Source organism: Alternaria incomplexa, assembly GCF_024043165.1.
Source record: "Alternaria incomplexa strain BMP 0042 chromosome Unknown scaffold_13, whole genome shotgun sequence".
In the NCBI taxonomy this organism is placed as follows: domain Eukaryota; kingdom Fungi; phylum Ascomycota; class Dothideomycetes; order Pleosporales; family Pleosporaceae; genus Alternaria; species Alternaria incomplexa.
This window is the reverse complement of record NW_026249862.1, coordinates 752,504-768,177: the sequence shown is the minus strand read 5'-3', so window position 1 is coordinate 768,177 and position 15,674 is coordinate 752,504. Positions and strand designations below refer to the sequence as shown.

At 53.4% G+C, this 15,674-nt stretch overlaps 5 protein-coding genes across 5 annotated transcripts; 2 read left to right on the top strand and 3 right to left on the bottom strand.

The window, feature by feature from the left end:
• Positions 1-1,039: 1,039 nt before the first annotated feature.
• J4E90_008578 (uncharacterized protein) lies at positions 1,040-2,189 on the top strand (the record flags this gene model as incomplete). The annotated part of the gene is made up of 2 exons (XM_051438101.1): positions 1,040-1,707; positions 1,763-2,189. 2 exons carry the CDS (start codon positions 1,040-1,042, stop codon positions 2,187-2,189), a joined length of 1,095 nt encoding a protein of 364 aa, XP_051288100.1.
• A 1,018-nt stretch (positions 2,190-3,207) lies between these two features.
• On the bottom strand, positions 3,208-4,905 carry J4E90_008577 (uncharacterized protein; the record flags this gene model as incomplete). Its single annotated transcript, XM_051438100.1, has 1 exon — positions 3,208-4,905. The coding sequence occupies one exon, from the start codon at positions 4,903-4,905 to the stop codon at positions 3,208-3,210; it is 1,698 nt and encodes a 565-aa protein (XP_051288099.1).
• Positions 4,906-6,919: 2,014 nt separating this feature from the next.
• On the bottom strand, positions 6,920-8,272 carry J4E90_008576 (uncharacterized protein; the record flags this gene model as incomplete). Its single annotated transcript, XM_051438099.1, has 3 exons — positions 6,920-7,441; positions 7,502-7,804; positions 7,922-8,272. The coding sequence occupies 3 exons, from the start codon at positions 8,270-8,272 to the stop codon at positions 6,920-6,922; spliced, it is 1,176 nt and encodes a 391-aa protein (XP_051288098.1).
• A 1,334-nt stretch (positions 8,273-9,606) lies between these two features.
• Positions 9,607-10,437, bottom strand: J4E90_008575 (uncharacterized protein; the record flags this gene model as incomplete). Its single annotated transcript, XM_051438098.1, has 1 exon — positions 9,607-10,437. The coding sequence occupies one exon, from the start codon at positions 10,435-10,437 to the stop codon at positions 9,607-9,609; it is 831 nt and encodes a 276-aa protein (XP_051288097.1).
• A 970-nt stretch (positions 10,438-11,407) lies between these two features.
• On the top strand, positions 11,408-13,786 carry J4E90_008574 (uncharacterized protein; the record flags this gene model as incomplete). Its single annotated transcript, XM_051438097.1, has 2 exons — positions 11,408-11,420; positions 11,520-13,786. 2 exons carry the CDS (start codon positions 11,408-11,410, stop codon positions 13,784-13,786), a joined length of 2,280 nt encoding a protein of 759 aa, XP_051288096.1.
• Positions 13,787-15,674: the final 1,888 nt, after the last annotated feature.

The following is a 15,674-nucleotide window of genomic DNA, read 5'->3' as shown; positions in this document are numbered from 1 at the left end:
GTCTCCATCCTCAGTTCCGCTTCCAAAGTCAAACTCGCTTTCGTCTGTATCTGATGTGGTTGATGACGACAACGCGTCTCCAGAGAATATATGCGAGACGGACAAATAAGCGTAGTCTTCCCCATCGAAGACAACGTTTGCCGTAGCTTTCTGCAAAGTATTTCCAGGCAGTTTGACGAATATTGGCATTCCAATGTCTGTGATAGGATGTGCTGAATTGAAATAGACCTCGGATACCAAGGCAACCTCACTCGAACGTTGATCGTCTTCACACCCAGCTGCCGGCTGTATCAACTTTCCCAGTCCTGGTAGTTTGGCTACATGCCCGGTTCGAAAGCCAGGAAGCTTCCCCAGCAGATCTCCCTCATCCACGGCTTTCTTAGCCTTCTTGCGTGGCTCTTTCTGTTCGCAAAAGAACATGATGGTAGGTATCGCTAGTTCTCTTGACCGGCCAATCATGTACAGATGGAAGAGCAAGATGCTGGAATAGCGCTCCGTGAACACTAAGTTGAGCTGCTCCACGATTTCGGGTTCGATAAGGCTGAACTGCTGCCTGGCTGGTCCTGCAGCATGCCACCAATATCTGTCATGGAATACACCGATTTCCGTTCCGATACATGCGCAAACGTCCGGGTAAGGCTCTGGTGTGGGTTTCCAGAATTTGGCGCGGCTGAGATATCGTTCGCTCATAATGGCCTCACACCCTGCACAGGTGCGAACGATGTAACGGCATTCGGCTTGTAACACTACGCGAAGTGCGAGAGGACGAGGAAAAAAAAAGGCTTTTATGAGATACGCAGAAGGGGTGCGAAGTGAGTGGAGAGATGGAATGAGGGGGTCATGTCCATCTCAGTGACGGAGCTCAGCCGCGCCGGGTCGTCGAGGGGCGCTGCTATTGGAGGGTGCGCGAGCTCGACCGGTCAGAAATGCAAGCCCACAGAGGCGGTGCAGAGCCTGGCGATCTGGTGATTGATAACTTAACTCTATGGTCTGCGTCGATATATGCACGTAGCGGAGAGCGAAACAATTTGATTCCAGGATGTCGACCCTAAATGGCGCGCTTGATGAAGTCCTCCAAGATCCCGTTACCTCCGAGGCTAGAGCAGAGATCGTGCAACGACTATGGCGAGACAGACGACGCATCTCGTCGAAAAGACATCATTTCGCTTGGGATGCATACTTTGGGTTTTACACTCGAGAGTGCAATGCAGCCCTCACTGATGAGGGCGCCCATCTCTGCTCAAGAACGCATCGGAGCCTTTTGCAGATTGCGCATCTGCTAGAAGACGCGACTGATGAAGAAGAGATAAGAGAAAGGCTACGCCAGACACTTACAACGCGGAGGACAATTGCAGACGAGAGGAAGATGTTGGACGGTTCTCTCAAGCTAGCAACTCGCATCTTTGCGATGATCAGCATCGGTCCGCTTTCATCCGAGATATCCGCGAAGCATTCCCTGCCCTGGGCCCAAGGCACATTCAAGGATGCCGTGCATGAATATTTCAATCAGCCCCCAGATATCGAACTGGATGCCAAGGAGAATGTTGTCAGTGCAGATCTCGTATGCCACAACATTGAGCGAATGTCAGGCATCGAGGTGCTTTGGACCGATAATTTGCTCGATCATTTGCGCCTCGTCGAAGGAGACAAGAAGCTTTGTGTCTTCCATCATGCGTCGTTTTTGAGGAAGATGATGGCAATCGAGAGGTATGTAATAGTTGTCATGTGACCAGGTAGCGATGCTAACAATGGAGTTGTGCAGTCCAATCTTCCCAGACGGCCTTATCGAAGAAACGCTAGACACACTGGCTCTGCTGTTCCCAGAGTCGGATCGCAAAACGAAACGGTGGCTATCAATGAAAGGCCGAGCAAACTCAGCGCATATGCTGATAGACAGCACATTGGCAAAGTGTGGTCGCTATCGACCTGGGCATCCATCCAGGCGCCTGGATCGATTCCAGTTCTGGCGTGATCGGTTGGTCTTACTAGGGGAAGCAGTCGAGGAAGCCACGCCAACGTCCAAGGCGTTGCTAAAAGCCCTGAAAGACAGCAAGAAAGGCGATCACTGGCTCAATTCCTGGATAGCGATTGTGGCGATAGGTCTCACCCTCTTCTTCGGGCTGGTGCAAAGCATCGAGGGTGCCATACAAGTATACAAGGCGTACCATCCGCAGGCAGAGTCGGCATAGGGCTAGCGCAGCTCCCGGTGAAAGCGACAAGAGGCCATCAGAACTAGAGCGCGCAAGAATAGAAACGAACGATAGTAAAAGCGAAACGACTCCAGTGGCGCAACTCGGCAAGCCGAAGGAAACTGTACGCGACAAGAACTGGCGCGTAGAAAACACGAGTGGCGCAGTGGGACCTCTACATTAGCGGCACTGCGGCTAGCCTAGCGCCGTCAACACAGGGTCCAGAAAATCCCGGCTCGCAATCTCAGCCCATTCTGCAGCATGCAGCAACAAGTCCCTTCCCTACGCGAGGAACTCCACCACTCCACCACTCCACCCCAAGCTCGCTGCAGTTGCCCCGCAAGAGGCGAATATATCGTCATCTGTGTAATCATAGTGGATACAGGCGACCAGCTTTTGTCGCGGCGAACTTGATCTTCTAAGGAAGGTACGAAGAGCTGAAAGAGTCGATTGATAGACCGGACGAAAATGTTGTTGAGGAAAGGGCGATGGGTAGCGTGGAGATAAGGATGCAGCCGGCCTGCAGCAAGCACATTTGCGGTGTCGAGCGCTGATTAGCATACGCTGGTCATGCTGACGTCATGGGTTCTCCGCGGCTTCCTTCGCGTGAGGAAGATCTTTGGTTGAGGGGTGGAAAGATGGGGAATGCGAGTTTGACAGCAATCATGCCAGACACCGCTCTTTTGTGGGTGTTTGTTGTGGGTCATTGTGATATTCGCCTGGAGGCTGGGGAGGTGAATTGTGAGGAACGCTTTTTTCGAGTACCTGGATAGTGTGGGAAAATCAACAATATAGCTCATATTCAAGAGGAAGAATGGTTTAACGATCAAAGGCTGTAATTAAAATGCTATATAAAAACGCTCAGTATAACACTTTCTTTTTTGGGAAACGCCAGTAGAAAACCCATCTATCATCTATATGCTTCGCATGCAATGCCAAAAAGTAAAGACCTGAAGCCTGGTTGAAAGCGACACAAAACGTTTGCCGCCCTGGGGGTATCTCTTTCTTTAACGCACATTTAAGCGTACTTCTCAATCATAGCGAGAGCGCCCTCGCGCTCGAGGCCCTCCAATGCGGCCTTGAGCTCAGAGACGAAGCGCTTGTCGTCACGGAGATCGTTACCGAAGAGGGTCTTGATCTCAAGCTGGGCCATGGGGCCCTGGGCAGCGTAGGACTGGAGCTCCTCGACCATGGGGTCGTCGACGGTGAAGGCCTTGCCGGCGTCGTCGATGCCGCTGTTGTAGCGGAACCAGGCGGCGGCTACGAGAGTGAGGCGGCGGAGAGGTCCGTTGGCAACGATCTGCTCAGCAATGCTGGGCATGATGAACTGGGGGATCTTGCCGGAGCCACCAAGGCAGATACGGGGAAGCTCGTCCTTAAGGGTGGGGTTGGAGAAACGGCCCAGGAGGGTGTTGATGTAGTCATCGACGCTGACACCGGGGATCTGGGGAAGGAGCGGCTTGACTTCCTGGTTCATCATGTTGATGACGAACTGGCGGTAGACGGGGTGGCCGATGACCTCGTGGATGTAGGTGAAGCCAGCGAGCTGACCGGCGTATCCCATTGCGGAGTGGCTGCCGTTAAGGAGGCGGAGCTTGATCATCTCGTACTCCTCGACCTTGTGCACGTCGGGAACGATCTGGACACCGGCCTTCTCGAAAGGTGGGCGGCCGTCGACGAACTTGTCCTCGAGAACCCACTGGTGGAAGGGCTCGGTGACAACGGGCCAGGCATCCTCAACACCGAAGTTCTCGGCTAGGCTGACCTTGTCCTCGTCGTTGGTACGGGGAGTGATACGGTCGACCATGGAGTTGGGGAAGGCACCGTTGTTGGCGATCCAGTCGGCGACCTCAGGGTTCTGATGGCGGGCGAAAGAGACCAGCATGTTACGGCTGATGTCACCGTTCTTCTGCATGTTGTCGCAGGAGAGAACGGTGAAGGGTCGGAGACCAGCGGCGTGGCGCCTCTCCATGGCAGCGTAGAGGTAACCGAAAACAGTGCGGGGTGGCTGCTCACCAGCCAAGTCGGCGGCAACATCTGGGTGGTCGGTTTGGAGCTGGTGGGTGTTCTCGTTCATGTAGTAACCGCTCTCGGTGACAGTCATGGAAACGATGTGGGTGTCGGGGTGAGCCATCTTGGCAATAACAGCCTCAGCGCTGTCGGGAGCAAAGAGGTAGTCGGTGATGGAACCGCAAACGCGGGCAGTAGTACCCTCAGCGGCACGCTCGATGATGGTGTAGAGGTTGTCTTGGGGCTTCAGAGCATCGCGCATGGGAGCAGCGAATGGCTGAAGGTCAACACCGCAGATGGACCAGTCCTTTACGGCGAATTGCTCGAGAAGAGTGTCGACGTAGGCTGCAAGATGGGCTCGGTGGAAACCACCAACACCAACGTGGACAATGCCTTGCTTGACGCCCTCACGCTGGTAGGTGGGGACAGCGACATTCTGGAGTTGGGAGAGGTTCTTGCTGCTGAGCTTGAGGGGAGCTGCGGGTGTTTGGCGCTGAGATGTGGTGGTGCCAGCGGTAAACTTCTCCTCCTTCCGTTGGGAGGATGTCCTGGGAGGGGCGTTGTAAACGTTGTTGTTTTCAGGTGTCCGGCGAACGGCCTCGGAGCTCTGGAACCTGATGGCAGCAGGGCGGGAGGGCCTAGTGGACTGGAAAACAGCGCGGGCGCGGGCGGCGCGCAGCAGGTTCCTGGGGACTTGAGGAGGCATGGTAGAATAATGTGAGAATGGAATGAGAATACTGGAATACGTGGATGAGAGCAGTGGGAGATACGGTGCTCTAGTATTTATAAAGCGTCAGCCCAATCCTTTTTGTGGGCACATGCGTAGAACCTTGAGCATGGTGCCAAAAAAAGTCGGATTAGGGCCCCTATTTTTTCGGAGGGTCTAGACATGGTGGATTACACAGTATGAGTCGGGACTCGCAGGCTGATAGCCTGTGCTTTGGAAAACGTGGGTTGGCAAAAGGAGGCTGCGGCTTGCATTGTGTTGTGTACGTCGCGGCCTGGTGGTGCGTGCCAAAACGCCAAAACGCCCCAACTGAGCCGCAACACCTGGGCAACTTCACGACACACCCCGAATAGATTCAAACTTTTTGCCCTGACGCGTCTCTACACAAGACCCAGTTTTTAGACTGGACAGGGGTTTCAGACTTTGCGCTCCCGCTTCCGCTCGCAGATGGGGGAGCCACAATTGCGCCGTAGTGCCTGTTGGCAGGCGATTTTGTGCGAGGTGCACAACTATTGCGTGCTAGGTGAAGGATGTTCAAGGGACTACTGAAAAGGCTGTGGCTTGCGTCCACCAGAACCTCACCGCCGCCGGCTTGCGTGGGGGGTGCGGTCCGCCAGGAACACCGACGCTTGGAAGCATGTCGGCTGCGTCGCCGACGCAAGGCTTGCATCTTGCATCGACCAGACCGCGTCTTCATCCACCTTGGCAATAATGCAGCAACCCCCAACGTCCATCGTCGTGGCGACTACAACCCGCGCGCATGGCCTCCGCTGTCAGCCTGGCTATCTATGCACCTGGGGTAGCGGGTCGAAGTTCGGGGCTGGGGGTTATCCCGACGCCCATGCGAATTGGACATGTCGAGACCGCCATCGTATCCGTGTTGAGACGATGCCCTCCGCCTCGCCTCCTCGTTTCCAGATTCTTCGATTCTGGATCCCCCCATGACTCGTTCACCGACTTGTCCTTCTGCGAGGATCCTGTCCAACGGCCACCAAAAGGATCTGCGGCCTGCAGCTGAGCCTCATGCATGCTGTTGCACGGCACATCATCCCCGCCATAGCTCTGCGTTGCAGCTATCAGATCGTCCTTAGCCTAGGCCCTAAGCATACCGACCGCCCAACGGAACTTTCTTAGCTTTTCCGCGCTACCTGTACCGCGTCAGTAGCGTCTCAACTGCCACCGGTAGTACTGCTTTCGCACAATCCGAGAGACGACCAGCTGTGGGCGTGGGGATGCGACCTTGCGACGCGGTCCTAATCTCCACCGGAAATCGCAACATCACTAACAAGCCCGAAGATAACCCTCGCAGCGACCCACGTCCACGGTCCGGGCTGTCATGGATATTTCCAGGTTCCACAAGCCGCATGTCCTAGAAGGAAGGCAGTAGCGACCTTGCACCTTCTTCCCGGGCAGCCACCATGGAGACCAGCTGGTCCATGCCATGGGGGTAGTCCGGAGAATACCTCTCTCGGCAGAAGAGTTCGATGCGAGCTTAGCGGGCCGGCTAGACCCCAGCTCAGTAATGTACTCATTTGCTTTTCGCCAGGTCATGGCCGCTCGAGACGGTCACCTGGGCATGGTATCAGCGCAAAAGGGCCTGTTCGCGAATCATATGACGGGGATATTGAAACGTGGGCGTTAGTCCGTGGAGGATGCCGCATCCTCTCATGACAACATCTCGATGTGTGCACGCTGCGTGTTACGGTTTTTGCTTTGTTAAGTTTTGGAGGTTCGTTGGGCGAAAGTTAATCAACCCCACGAGTACGCGTATCGTGATCGAACGATCTTGGCGACGCTATTGAAGAACGCGCAAGCCTCTACGGAGTCGGACTCAAAGAGATGGGAGGGACGGAAAGGGGGATGCGAAATGTTTGATTCCAAGTGTTGTTTTCCTCGCGGGTAAGGACACGATGCCGAAGAAGGCATCGTACTGCTACAGAAAATCATGCAATTCTGGCTCGGCATCTTTCACCGCATCCACCGACATGCTCTCTTACAGATCTGACAATAACAATTCCCGCATCTTCTCATACTGCGGACTCCCGAGTCCCGAAGCCATATCCCATCCCGGACCCGCTGGGAAGCCATCCATACCGCCTCCCGGATTATATCTCACAAGAATATCATTGAATATCTCCGGATTGTCGTATATGTCCCAGTTCAAAGTGCCAAGTGGTTCTTTGCCATCCGCCAATCGCTCCTCATTGATCATATTGATCATGCTGGCAAAGCCGGGTGCAGAAGCCGACGCACCACTCACAGGTCTCGTGGTATTGAGAATCACTACTGGGTAGTTGACGCCAATGACTGCGACATCTGGGTATGCGCGACCTGAGCGATTATAGCGCCCTTCTCCGTATGCTGGTGCTGAGTTGGAAAGCCAGCCCGAGACAGCGTCGTCCTGGTAGCTTGGGCGGGGAAAGACGTTGGAAAATCCACCGCCGGAAAACGTGGCTGCCATTTCGCCGCCGGCAATGGTACCATCTTGCAATGTTGTGGCGCCGACGCAGAGGACCTGTTGGAGATGAGTATAGCTGCAAAAGGAGATTGAAAGGACGAATGAGTGGATGCTTACATGAGGGCATGTGCAAGGGAATGATGGTGCGAACTGCTCGTCGGAAGACCCAGCGCCAATATCTCCTGATGCGGCAACGATGGTGACGCCTTGCAACCCCAGCTTCATGTACTCGTGACATTGGCGTTCAAGGTAAACACGAGAGAGCTGGCTCTCCAAATAGCTGTATGAGATGGAGATGACGTTGCTCATTGGCGCACCTCCGCATGGTATGTTCTTTGTGCCTTCTCCTTCATCGTATTCGGGGAATCCCGGGCCAAGGTACTCCTCGTTGCCGCCCGGGTAGGTACAGTATGTAGGATCCTAGCTACGTTAGCTGTTGCTGCGTCACGTGGAAGATAGCAAGATACTCACCAACGCGTCCAGAAATAAATCGAAATCGTTCATCCACTTCGACGGGCCAATTTGATAGAATCGTACCTTTTGAGGGTAGATGATGGATGTCGAGGCCTGAACGTCCAAAGCAGTCTCACCTGTCTTGTCAGCTTCTGCCAGAGACAGATCTCCGGGTTTGCCACCGTAAACGTAGACGGATTCTGGCTCAACATCCAGGGGAATCCGAGGGGACGTCCAGTTTCTCAAGTATTCTTTGAAGTCTGGAGCATAGAGATAGTTACCAAGCCCGATAATACCAAGCTCATTTCCGGTATTGTTGTGACTGGCAACGGGAACGCCGTACAGAGCGCGGAAGCAATGGATAGTAAAAAAAATGTGACAGGTCGACAGGTCACCCGCACCACCATGGGCAGTGACATGATCAGCAACAGCCATGGGCTTCGTCGCTGTTTGTACATGAGCCATTGGACGTAAGCCGTCGAGCTGTATTGTGGGCGTGATGTAGTCGACATGTTCGCGAACGTGCTGTGGAAGTTTGTAGTTATCGCATGCCATGCGAAGACCGCCGGATTCCTTTTCATGGAAGTCGTAATACTCCGTATGAAATAGGTCCTCAACCTCACCAACAGTGGCTAGGAACATGATCCAATCCCGTCCTACGTATTGTCAGTTCTCATTATGCTCGGGCACGATAGTTTATGACATACTAGCTGAGAACGTGATGCGACTGTCCTCGACTCCAGCTGCATGGAGCCAGTCGAGAGTCGCGTTTGTCGTTGTTGGATGAGGCGCAAATGTACTGTGGACTCGCTCGGCCGTCCAGCGCTTTCCTATACGATATGTAAGTATACCACACAAACGACGAGTTCAGGTTTACATTACGGAAATTGGGTGAGGTTCGATTATGCATATCTTGGAGTGAGAGTTCGCCATGCTTCAGGTTCTGCTGCTTCAGCGCGATTCGCACCGGCAGTACTGCATCCCTTGATGCACGTGAGTCTCTATCCCAACCTATCGGGTCCGCCTCTCGCTTCTCGTGGACGACGTGAGAGCCAACTGGGAAAGCGGCAGCTATGGTGCTGAGCCAGAGGAGGAACACTACTAGGAAGCGCATCGTTTCCAAGATGTACTGGGTCTGTGTTAAGTTGTGTAATGTTCTGTAAATCTGTGTAAGTCTGTGTGACTTTGTATGAGTTGTAGTGAGTTTGAAGAAGAAACGAAGGTGAAAGTGCCATTCATCTTATACTACTCCAGATGATTTTTTTCATGCTGATTGTAGATAATGTACCTTGGTTTACGAGATCGGCTACCACAGTACTACGATGGCAAATTGTGAATGCCTTGTTGGCGATTGGTCATTGCAATACCACGGTACTCCCAAGCGAAAAGCTGGACAGCCATATTTTACGGTGTGTATCCAAAATAAAAAAACTTGATAGGGCTACATTGCCTTAATATGTCTCAAACCTTACGTTGTTGTAGTAATGTAGGCTTCAGAGCACCTGTTCAGTTGTGGTTATGGTCGCGGTTATGGTCAGAGCCCACAACGAGACACCTCAAAAGTTTGAACGAAAAAGTTATTGGATAATAGAATGATTAGCACGACCGCGATCTCTGGCCGGGGCAACGTACCCGCTGAAGCGATAATAGATTCATTACAATAACGCTATGTACGAGCTGACCACTGCTCTGTTGACGTCCAACGATGTATGCCAACATAATGTACCCATAGGCACGATGGTCTGACCCAAATCAGTATATACCGAAGTTTAGCAGCACCCGCCCCAGCCCTGTTGCTTTCCCTTTTTACTCGCGTCATTCAGGTTGACGCCCGCCCTATTCGCTCCGCCTCCCGGCCCCTTGACTCCACTCCTTCGATCGTTCAAGTCGTACTTGCCAGCTTCTATATTTTGGTATATCCGCTCTGCGACTTCCAAAAAGGCTTGTTCCACACCCTCTCCGCTCTTGGCGCTCGTCTCGACGTACTGCATGACGCCATTCGCTTTACACCACTCCTCAGCCTCTTCTTTTGTGACTTGTCGCTTGTTCGCGGCGTCCGAATCAGTTACGGTAGACGACCCCGCGAGATCAGACTTGTTGCCCACGAGCACCACGACGATGCCCTCCTCGGCGATTTGCCGCAAGTCGTGCAACCATGACGTGGCGGAGAGGAACGTGTTCTTCCGCGATATATCGAATACTAGCAGCGCGCCCGATGCGCCCCGGAAATAACTTCTCGTGATGCTCTTGTACGTCTCCTGGCCTGCTGTATCCCATAGCGAAAGCTTCATGTGCTTCTGCTCCTGCTTTTGTTTCGACGGCGATACGGGCGCTTGTGCTTGTGAGGATTTGGAGGGGTTATTGATGCTCAGGGAATGCGACGCTGGTGGGCCGACAGGGACGATGCGCGATCCGAACTCTACGCCGATAGTTACGTCGTGGTGTGGTGAGAAGCGGCCTTCGCAGAGGCGGACTGTTAGCTGGGAGGCGTTAGCATGGAGGCCCTGGGTAACGGGGATGGTGTCGCATACACTTGATTTACCACATCCTGAATCGCCTAACGATACGATCTTCGCTATGTAGTCCCAAGGCTGCGCCATGGTGCTTTGTGACGCCGTGTGGCTGGTGTAGCAGTCGACCTGAGGTGCAGGCTTAGGGCGGAGGTCACAGCAAATCCAGTAGAGGTAGATGGATATGTATAGGAAGACGGTATTTATTGTTCAGAATGTATGTAGAATAAAGTAGTTCGCAAGTCGAAGCTTTGGGTGTGTTTAACAGGAAGCCAGTTGGACGATAGTGACTGAGATAGGTCAGGGTCCCAGCCATGCGGTCATAGCTCGGCAGCTGCTTGAGCCACAGTTGAAGGATGCAACCCATGGCAAACGTGAAAAGCATGTCGCAACTTACTTTGCGCAAGCTTTGGCCGCATTCATATTGCTTTTCTCTGTAGCTTTGATTGATTGCCACTATGAAACATAAGGCTGACAAACATGAGATCGGAGTGCCTTGACTCGGGCGGCCACTACGAAGGCAAAATTACTTCGAGAAGAGCACGACTAAAGAAGATAAAATTGTCTGCAGACCCGTAGAGACAAGTTTACCGAATGCTTTGCATGTGAGGTGGAGCGGTTCTGGGGGCTAAGGAATAGCGCGTGCCTTGCATGTTCACGAGGTACGTGAGCCCGACAATCGATAACCCGACGCGCTGGCTTGGCACGATGATGAGATGAGCAACCATCAGTCCAGCGCACCCGGCCAGCCACTCAACTCACTCACCACCTAGGCGGGCTAGAGCTCCCTGCTGTCCTATTGCTACCGCCCTACCAACCCCATCTCTACCACCTCCAGCTGGCCACTGCGCACTCTGCCGGCCCCCAGCTGCATGTCTCTTAGGCTGCGTCATCCGCGGCTGCCTCTTGTACTCCGGTACCCTTGCGCTCGACCGCCTCACGACCGCTGACCTCGCACCTGAGCCACCTTCGCTTCGGGACTTTCCTCGCGATAGATATACCTGGCCGCCATCGCCGAGCTCAATAGGCATATATACATCTATCGCGCACTATATCTATCATGTTCTCTGAATGTAAGTGGACCTGGTGCCTTATCGGGTACATGTGACAGATCCGCCGCCTGTGTCTTGAGCAGCTTATGGACTCGCGTGACTGACGTGCGTGCTCCCCAGATGCATCCAAGTTCCTCTCCCAGTCTCAGTCGCGGCTGTCACTGGGCCAGCCCGAGCCGACTTCAACCCGCAACGCCCCCGACAGGCAGCGCCCGTCCTCACGCGCCTCCCAAGCCTACCTCCAGCGTCGCAACATGCCCAACCCATACAACTCACAGGCCATGAGCCGCTTTGCCTTCGCTTCACGAACGTCCAACGCGCCCGCGCCACTCTTCTACTCCGCCACCGATGACTTTCGCGAGGAGGACGACCATGCTGAGCACGACAGGGACTTAGCAGACCAATACGCGCTGCAACGCTCGCGGCGGCAGTTTGGCGCAAGCAATCTATCCGAGTCATCTGAAGTCGATGACGAACATGGCCAACGGTCCGATCATACCATAGGTGCGGACAGGGACGAGAATGAAGCTCCAGGGTATGGTCTGGGGAGAGGGATTAAGAGCTCCTGGAAGGGCGACAAGCCAGCACGTGGGAGATCGACCGTTATCAACAACCCAGAAGACGAGGAAAGAGAGTCAAGTGTACCGCTCTCTGAGACTACAGACCGCAGCAGCAGAGGGAGAGGCCACCTCGTAGATGTGGAGCTTGATTCAACAGATCGGGGGAGCATAGAAGAGTTGGACCGAGACGAGCTCCTGGGTCACCAGGACGAACCACCGCCACCCTTCCAACAGTTTCGCAACATGCCGAGGCCGAAGCGCGGTCGCAGCCCACTACGAAACACCCTACCGATACCACAGGAAACAGACGAAGACACTCTGCTCGAACACCCACGTCCAATAAGTCCGGATCGCCAGACCGTTCCCGACGACGTACCAGAGAACCCCACATCGGCGCCACGACACAACTTCTTCTGGGCTGAGCTCTTCATAATCGTGCAGTGTGCCATCTTTGGCACATGGATCATCTCTTTTCTCCAAGAGTCGCCACCGGGCAAGAAGAACCCACTGGGCGACACGATATATACTGTCCTGCATTCGTCGTTCCACCTCATTGGTGTGTACACACTGGTTTCGGTCATCGTCGGAGTCCTATGGCTATCGCTACTTCGGTCCTTCGCTCGGCCCTTGGTGCAATTAATGTTACTGGCGGTACCAGTGATATCGTTTTCCTTCTTTGTATACCCTTTCGCATCAAGCTTCAAAGGGTCATGGCATGGCGATAGCGTACAAGACCGGCTGATGCGCTGGCTTTCGTTTGGGCCCTTGTGCTTCGCTGGGTTCTGGGTGTACACCATCTTCAAGGCACGACATTCTCTAGACAAAGCTACAGGCATGTTGGAGTTCTCAAGTGAGATCCTGAGAGCGCAATTCCCACTGCTACTCGTGGGTATTGCAACACTAGCTGCTGTGATACTCTGGGCGTGGATATGGATCCTCATGTTCACACGTCTATTCCTTGGCGGCCATTTTGCTAGCAACAAGTCCCGATGGATCATCGATGCTAGTACGTGGTGGCTTGGTGTTGTATTCTTCCTGGACTTTTTCTGGGGTTTGGCGGTCATTGCGGGTGTGCAACGCGCCACGACGGCAGCCACGGTATCTCAATGGTACTTCCACCGCAACAGCGTACCTGCGCCCGCGGCTAGAACGGTGGTCCAAGCCTCTCTCAGTCACGCGACCTACACCATGGCCGGCACGATCTGTTTGTCAACACTGATCTCACTCCTGGTCCGCCTTCCCCTCATCGTACTTCCAAGGCGACTGGCGGGTATGATTGGCATGTGCGCATATTCAGTCGTGCCGACGCCCATCGCTGCATTGACGAACCCGCTTACCCTGACCTACGCTTCCATCCACGGTGTGCCTCTCAATCAAGCGGCGCGCGGTCTGTCACAGATGAACTTCATCTCCGCTGCTTCGCCAACCACAACTCTCGGCCCATCCTCGTTCAAGGACCATGGCCGACCATCGATTCAGTCATACCGTCTGGCAAAGTTGCTTCTCCACGCCATCCGCTGGGTCATAACATTGTCTCTCGGTTTCGGTGGATGGGTCTCGACTGCACGCATGCTCCAAGTCGGCGGGTCTGTACCATACAAGGGCAGCCTATACGCATACGTCGTGGGTCTCATCAGCGCGGCAATCGGCTGGGGCGCTCTAGGCGCTATGGAAGGAGTTCTCGGGGGTATCCTGGACGCAGTGCTTGTGTGCTGGGGTAGTGAGGTAGGAAGCGACGGGCAAGGAGAGGCTCGGTACTGTGTTGACGCCGGACGGTTGTTCGGCAATGAGGTCACTGGCCAAGGTCGAGGAAGATACGAAGTCTAGAGCATGTTTTTCGTTTGCATCATTGGCGTTTCAGCACCAGAAGAACCTGGACAACAGATACGGTTATGGCGCTTGGGTATACCTATCGTTCATCCTTTTCAAATCGCTTTTGCTATCGGCAATAGCGCTCGTATAGTTTTATCCAACTGAGATTGTTATGCAAATTGCTTGGCCACGATCAAGTGAGGACTTTTCTATGCGTTTACAGCAGTAAGTAGGCGTAGACATTGGTGTACGCTAATCATGTCACGGGTGGATGCGGCACGCTAGCCGATGACGCTCAATCCCAGCTCAAGCTCAAAGCACTGCGACTGACCTTCAACCATCATCTCTTTCTTTTTTCTTACGCTCTCCATCAGAACATACGTGGTGCGGTTTTCTATTGGACTGGTTCATTTTGTCTGATACGATGATGAAATATTGGAAGTCTTGACGCTCGGACTATTGCACCTGTGGTGAGATGTCGAGGGATGCTGTAGCTACATCTGGGCATGTATATCAACGTTAACATAGTACACGGTGAGTTCCATGGTATTTATCTGTTAAAAAGCGTGTAGATACGGAAATAAGTGGCCGTCAGAGGCGCGGCAGACCGTCGCGATACCGGATAACTAGAACGTCGAACAGTAGAGCGTCCACACACGGGTCGGTCTACTTTTGACACATAATGGCAGCATCAGGGTCAAATTCACGCGACGGTCGCTATCTATACGTATGTCGAGCCTGTGGCCTCTGCGCATGTTATGTGGAGCAGTCCCTCGGTCCCACTTTGTTGACAAAGAACTCACGTCTGTGCCGGGTACTGCGTAACACTCCATGAACCCGAGCTGACGGACGACTTTCGTCGAAGGAGCCTTATGTGGAGACGTGCAGCGGAGTATCGGAATGCTAGCCCACCTATCTCACATCGATGAGTGATACTCCGCTAGTAGAAATGTGTTCGATGAGTTTCTCGAGCTCACTTTCCCGCTGGTTAGATCTCTCGGCGTCCTAATCACAAGATGGTGATCGATGTAGAACCCGCAAAGACTCGCTTGTCGCGGCAGCAAGTCATCGCGGACCTCGCACAGCTCATGCTGCGGATGCTGAAGGTGGTACACTCTCCGTATGACTATGAAGACCAGTGTCATCGACAAGCATATCTGCATCGCTCCGTCATGCGATGACTGTATTGCCATGTAGCTAATATGAAGAGTCATGTTCTGGGAAGGTATAAAAGGTCTCCAGGGCGGGCAGCTTTGGACTCTATAACTCCTTCACATAACTACTCAAGCAAACGACCAAAGTCTTTTGCACATCATCCTATTTACCAATTTCGAGTCTCGAGATCAAATATTTAACCGAAAAACAACTTCTCATCATGTCCAGTCAGGAAGGCAATCAAGCTGATGCCACGAATTGGATCATCATCACGGAAAAAGAGACGCAGATGCAGAGGTTCTACGGTCCTTTCAGCAGCGCACTCGAGCACCGAGACAGCGAGGCAAATGTTTTTGCGACTCAGATCCTAGAAAGTCGTCAAGGCCTCGAGGACCCCAATTTGAGAAGCAAGTGGAAAGACGAGATGATTAAGGCTGCCAAGACTGCTTTTGCACAACCCGACTGGCAGCGGCCGTTTCCAGTATGGGCGGAAGGTAGTAATATCGACCTTGAAACGCAGAAAATCACTCTCAATTAAGGGTTCCAGAAGGATGCCGCGATAGCCATGAAGAAGCTCGCAGCAAGCGAGAATATGGACGAATACCGACCTCCAAAAGAACCAAAGGCTACATACGGAGATGGATTGAGGGTATTTTACGTCAGCGTCAGAAAAGCCGAAATGCGATGGCTTGATATCCTGCTTGACCGAGACATTGCGAACAATCCATCCTCTTTCTCATCCCTTCCA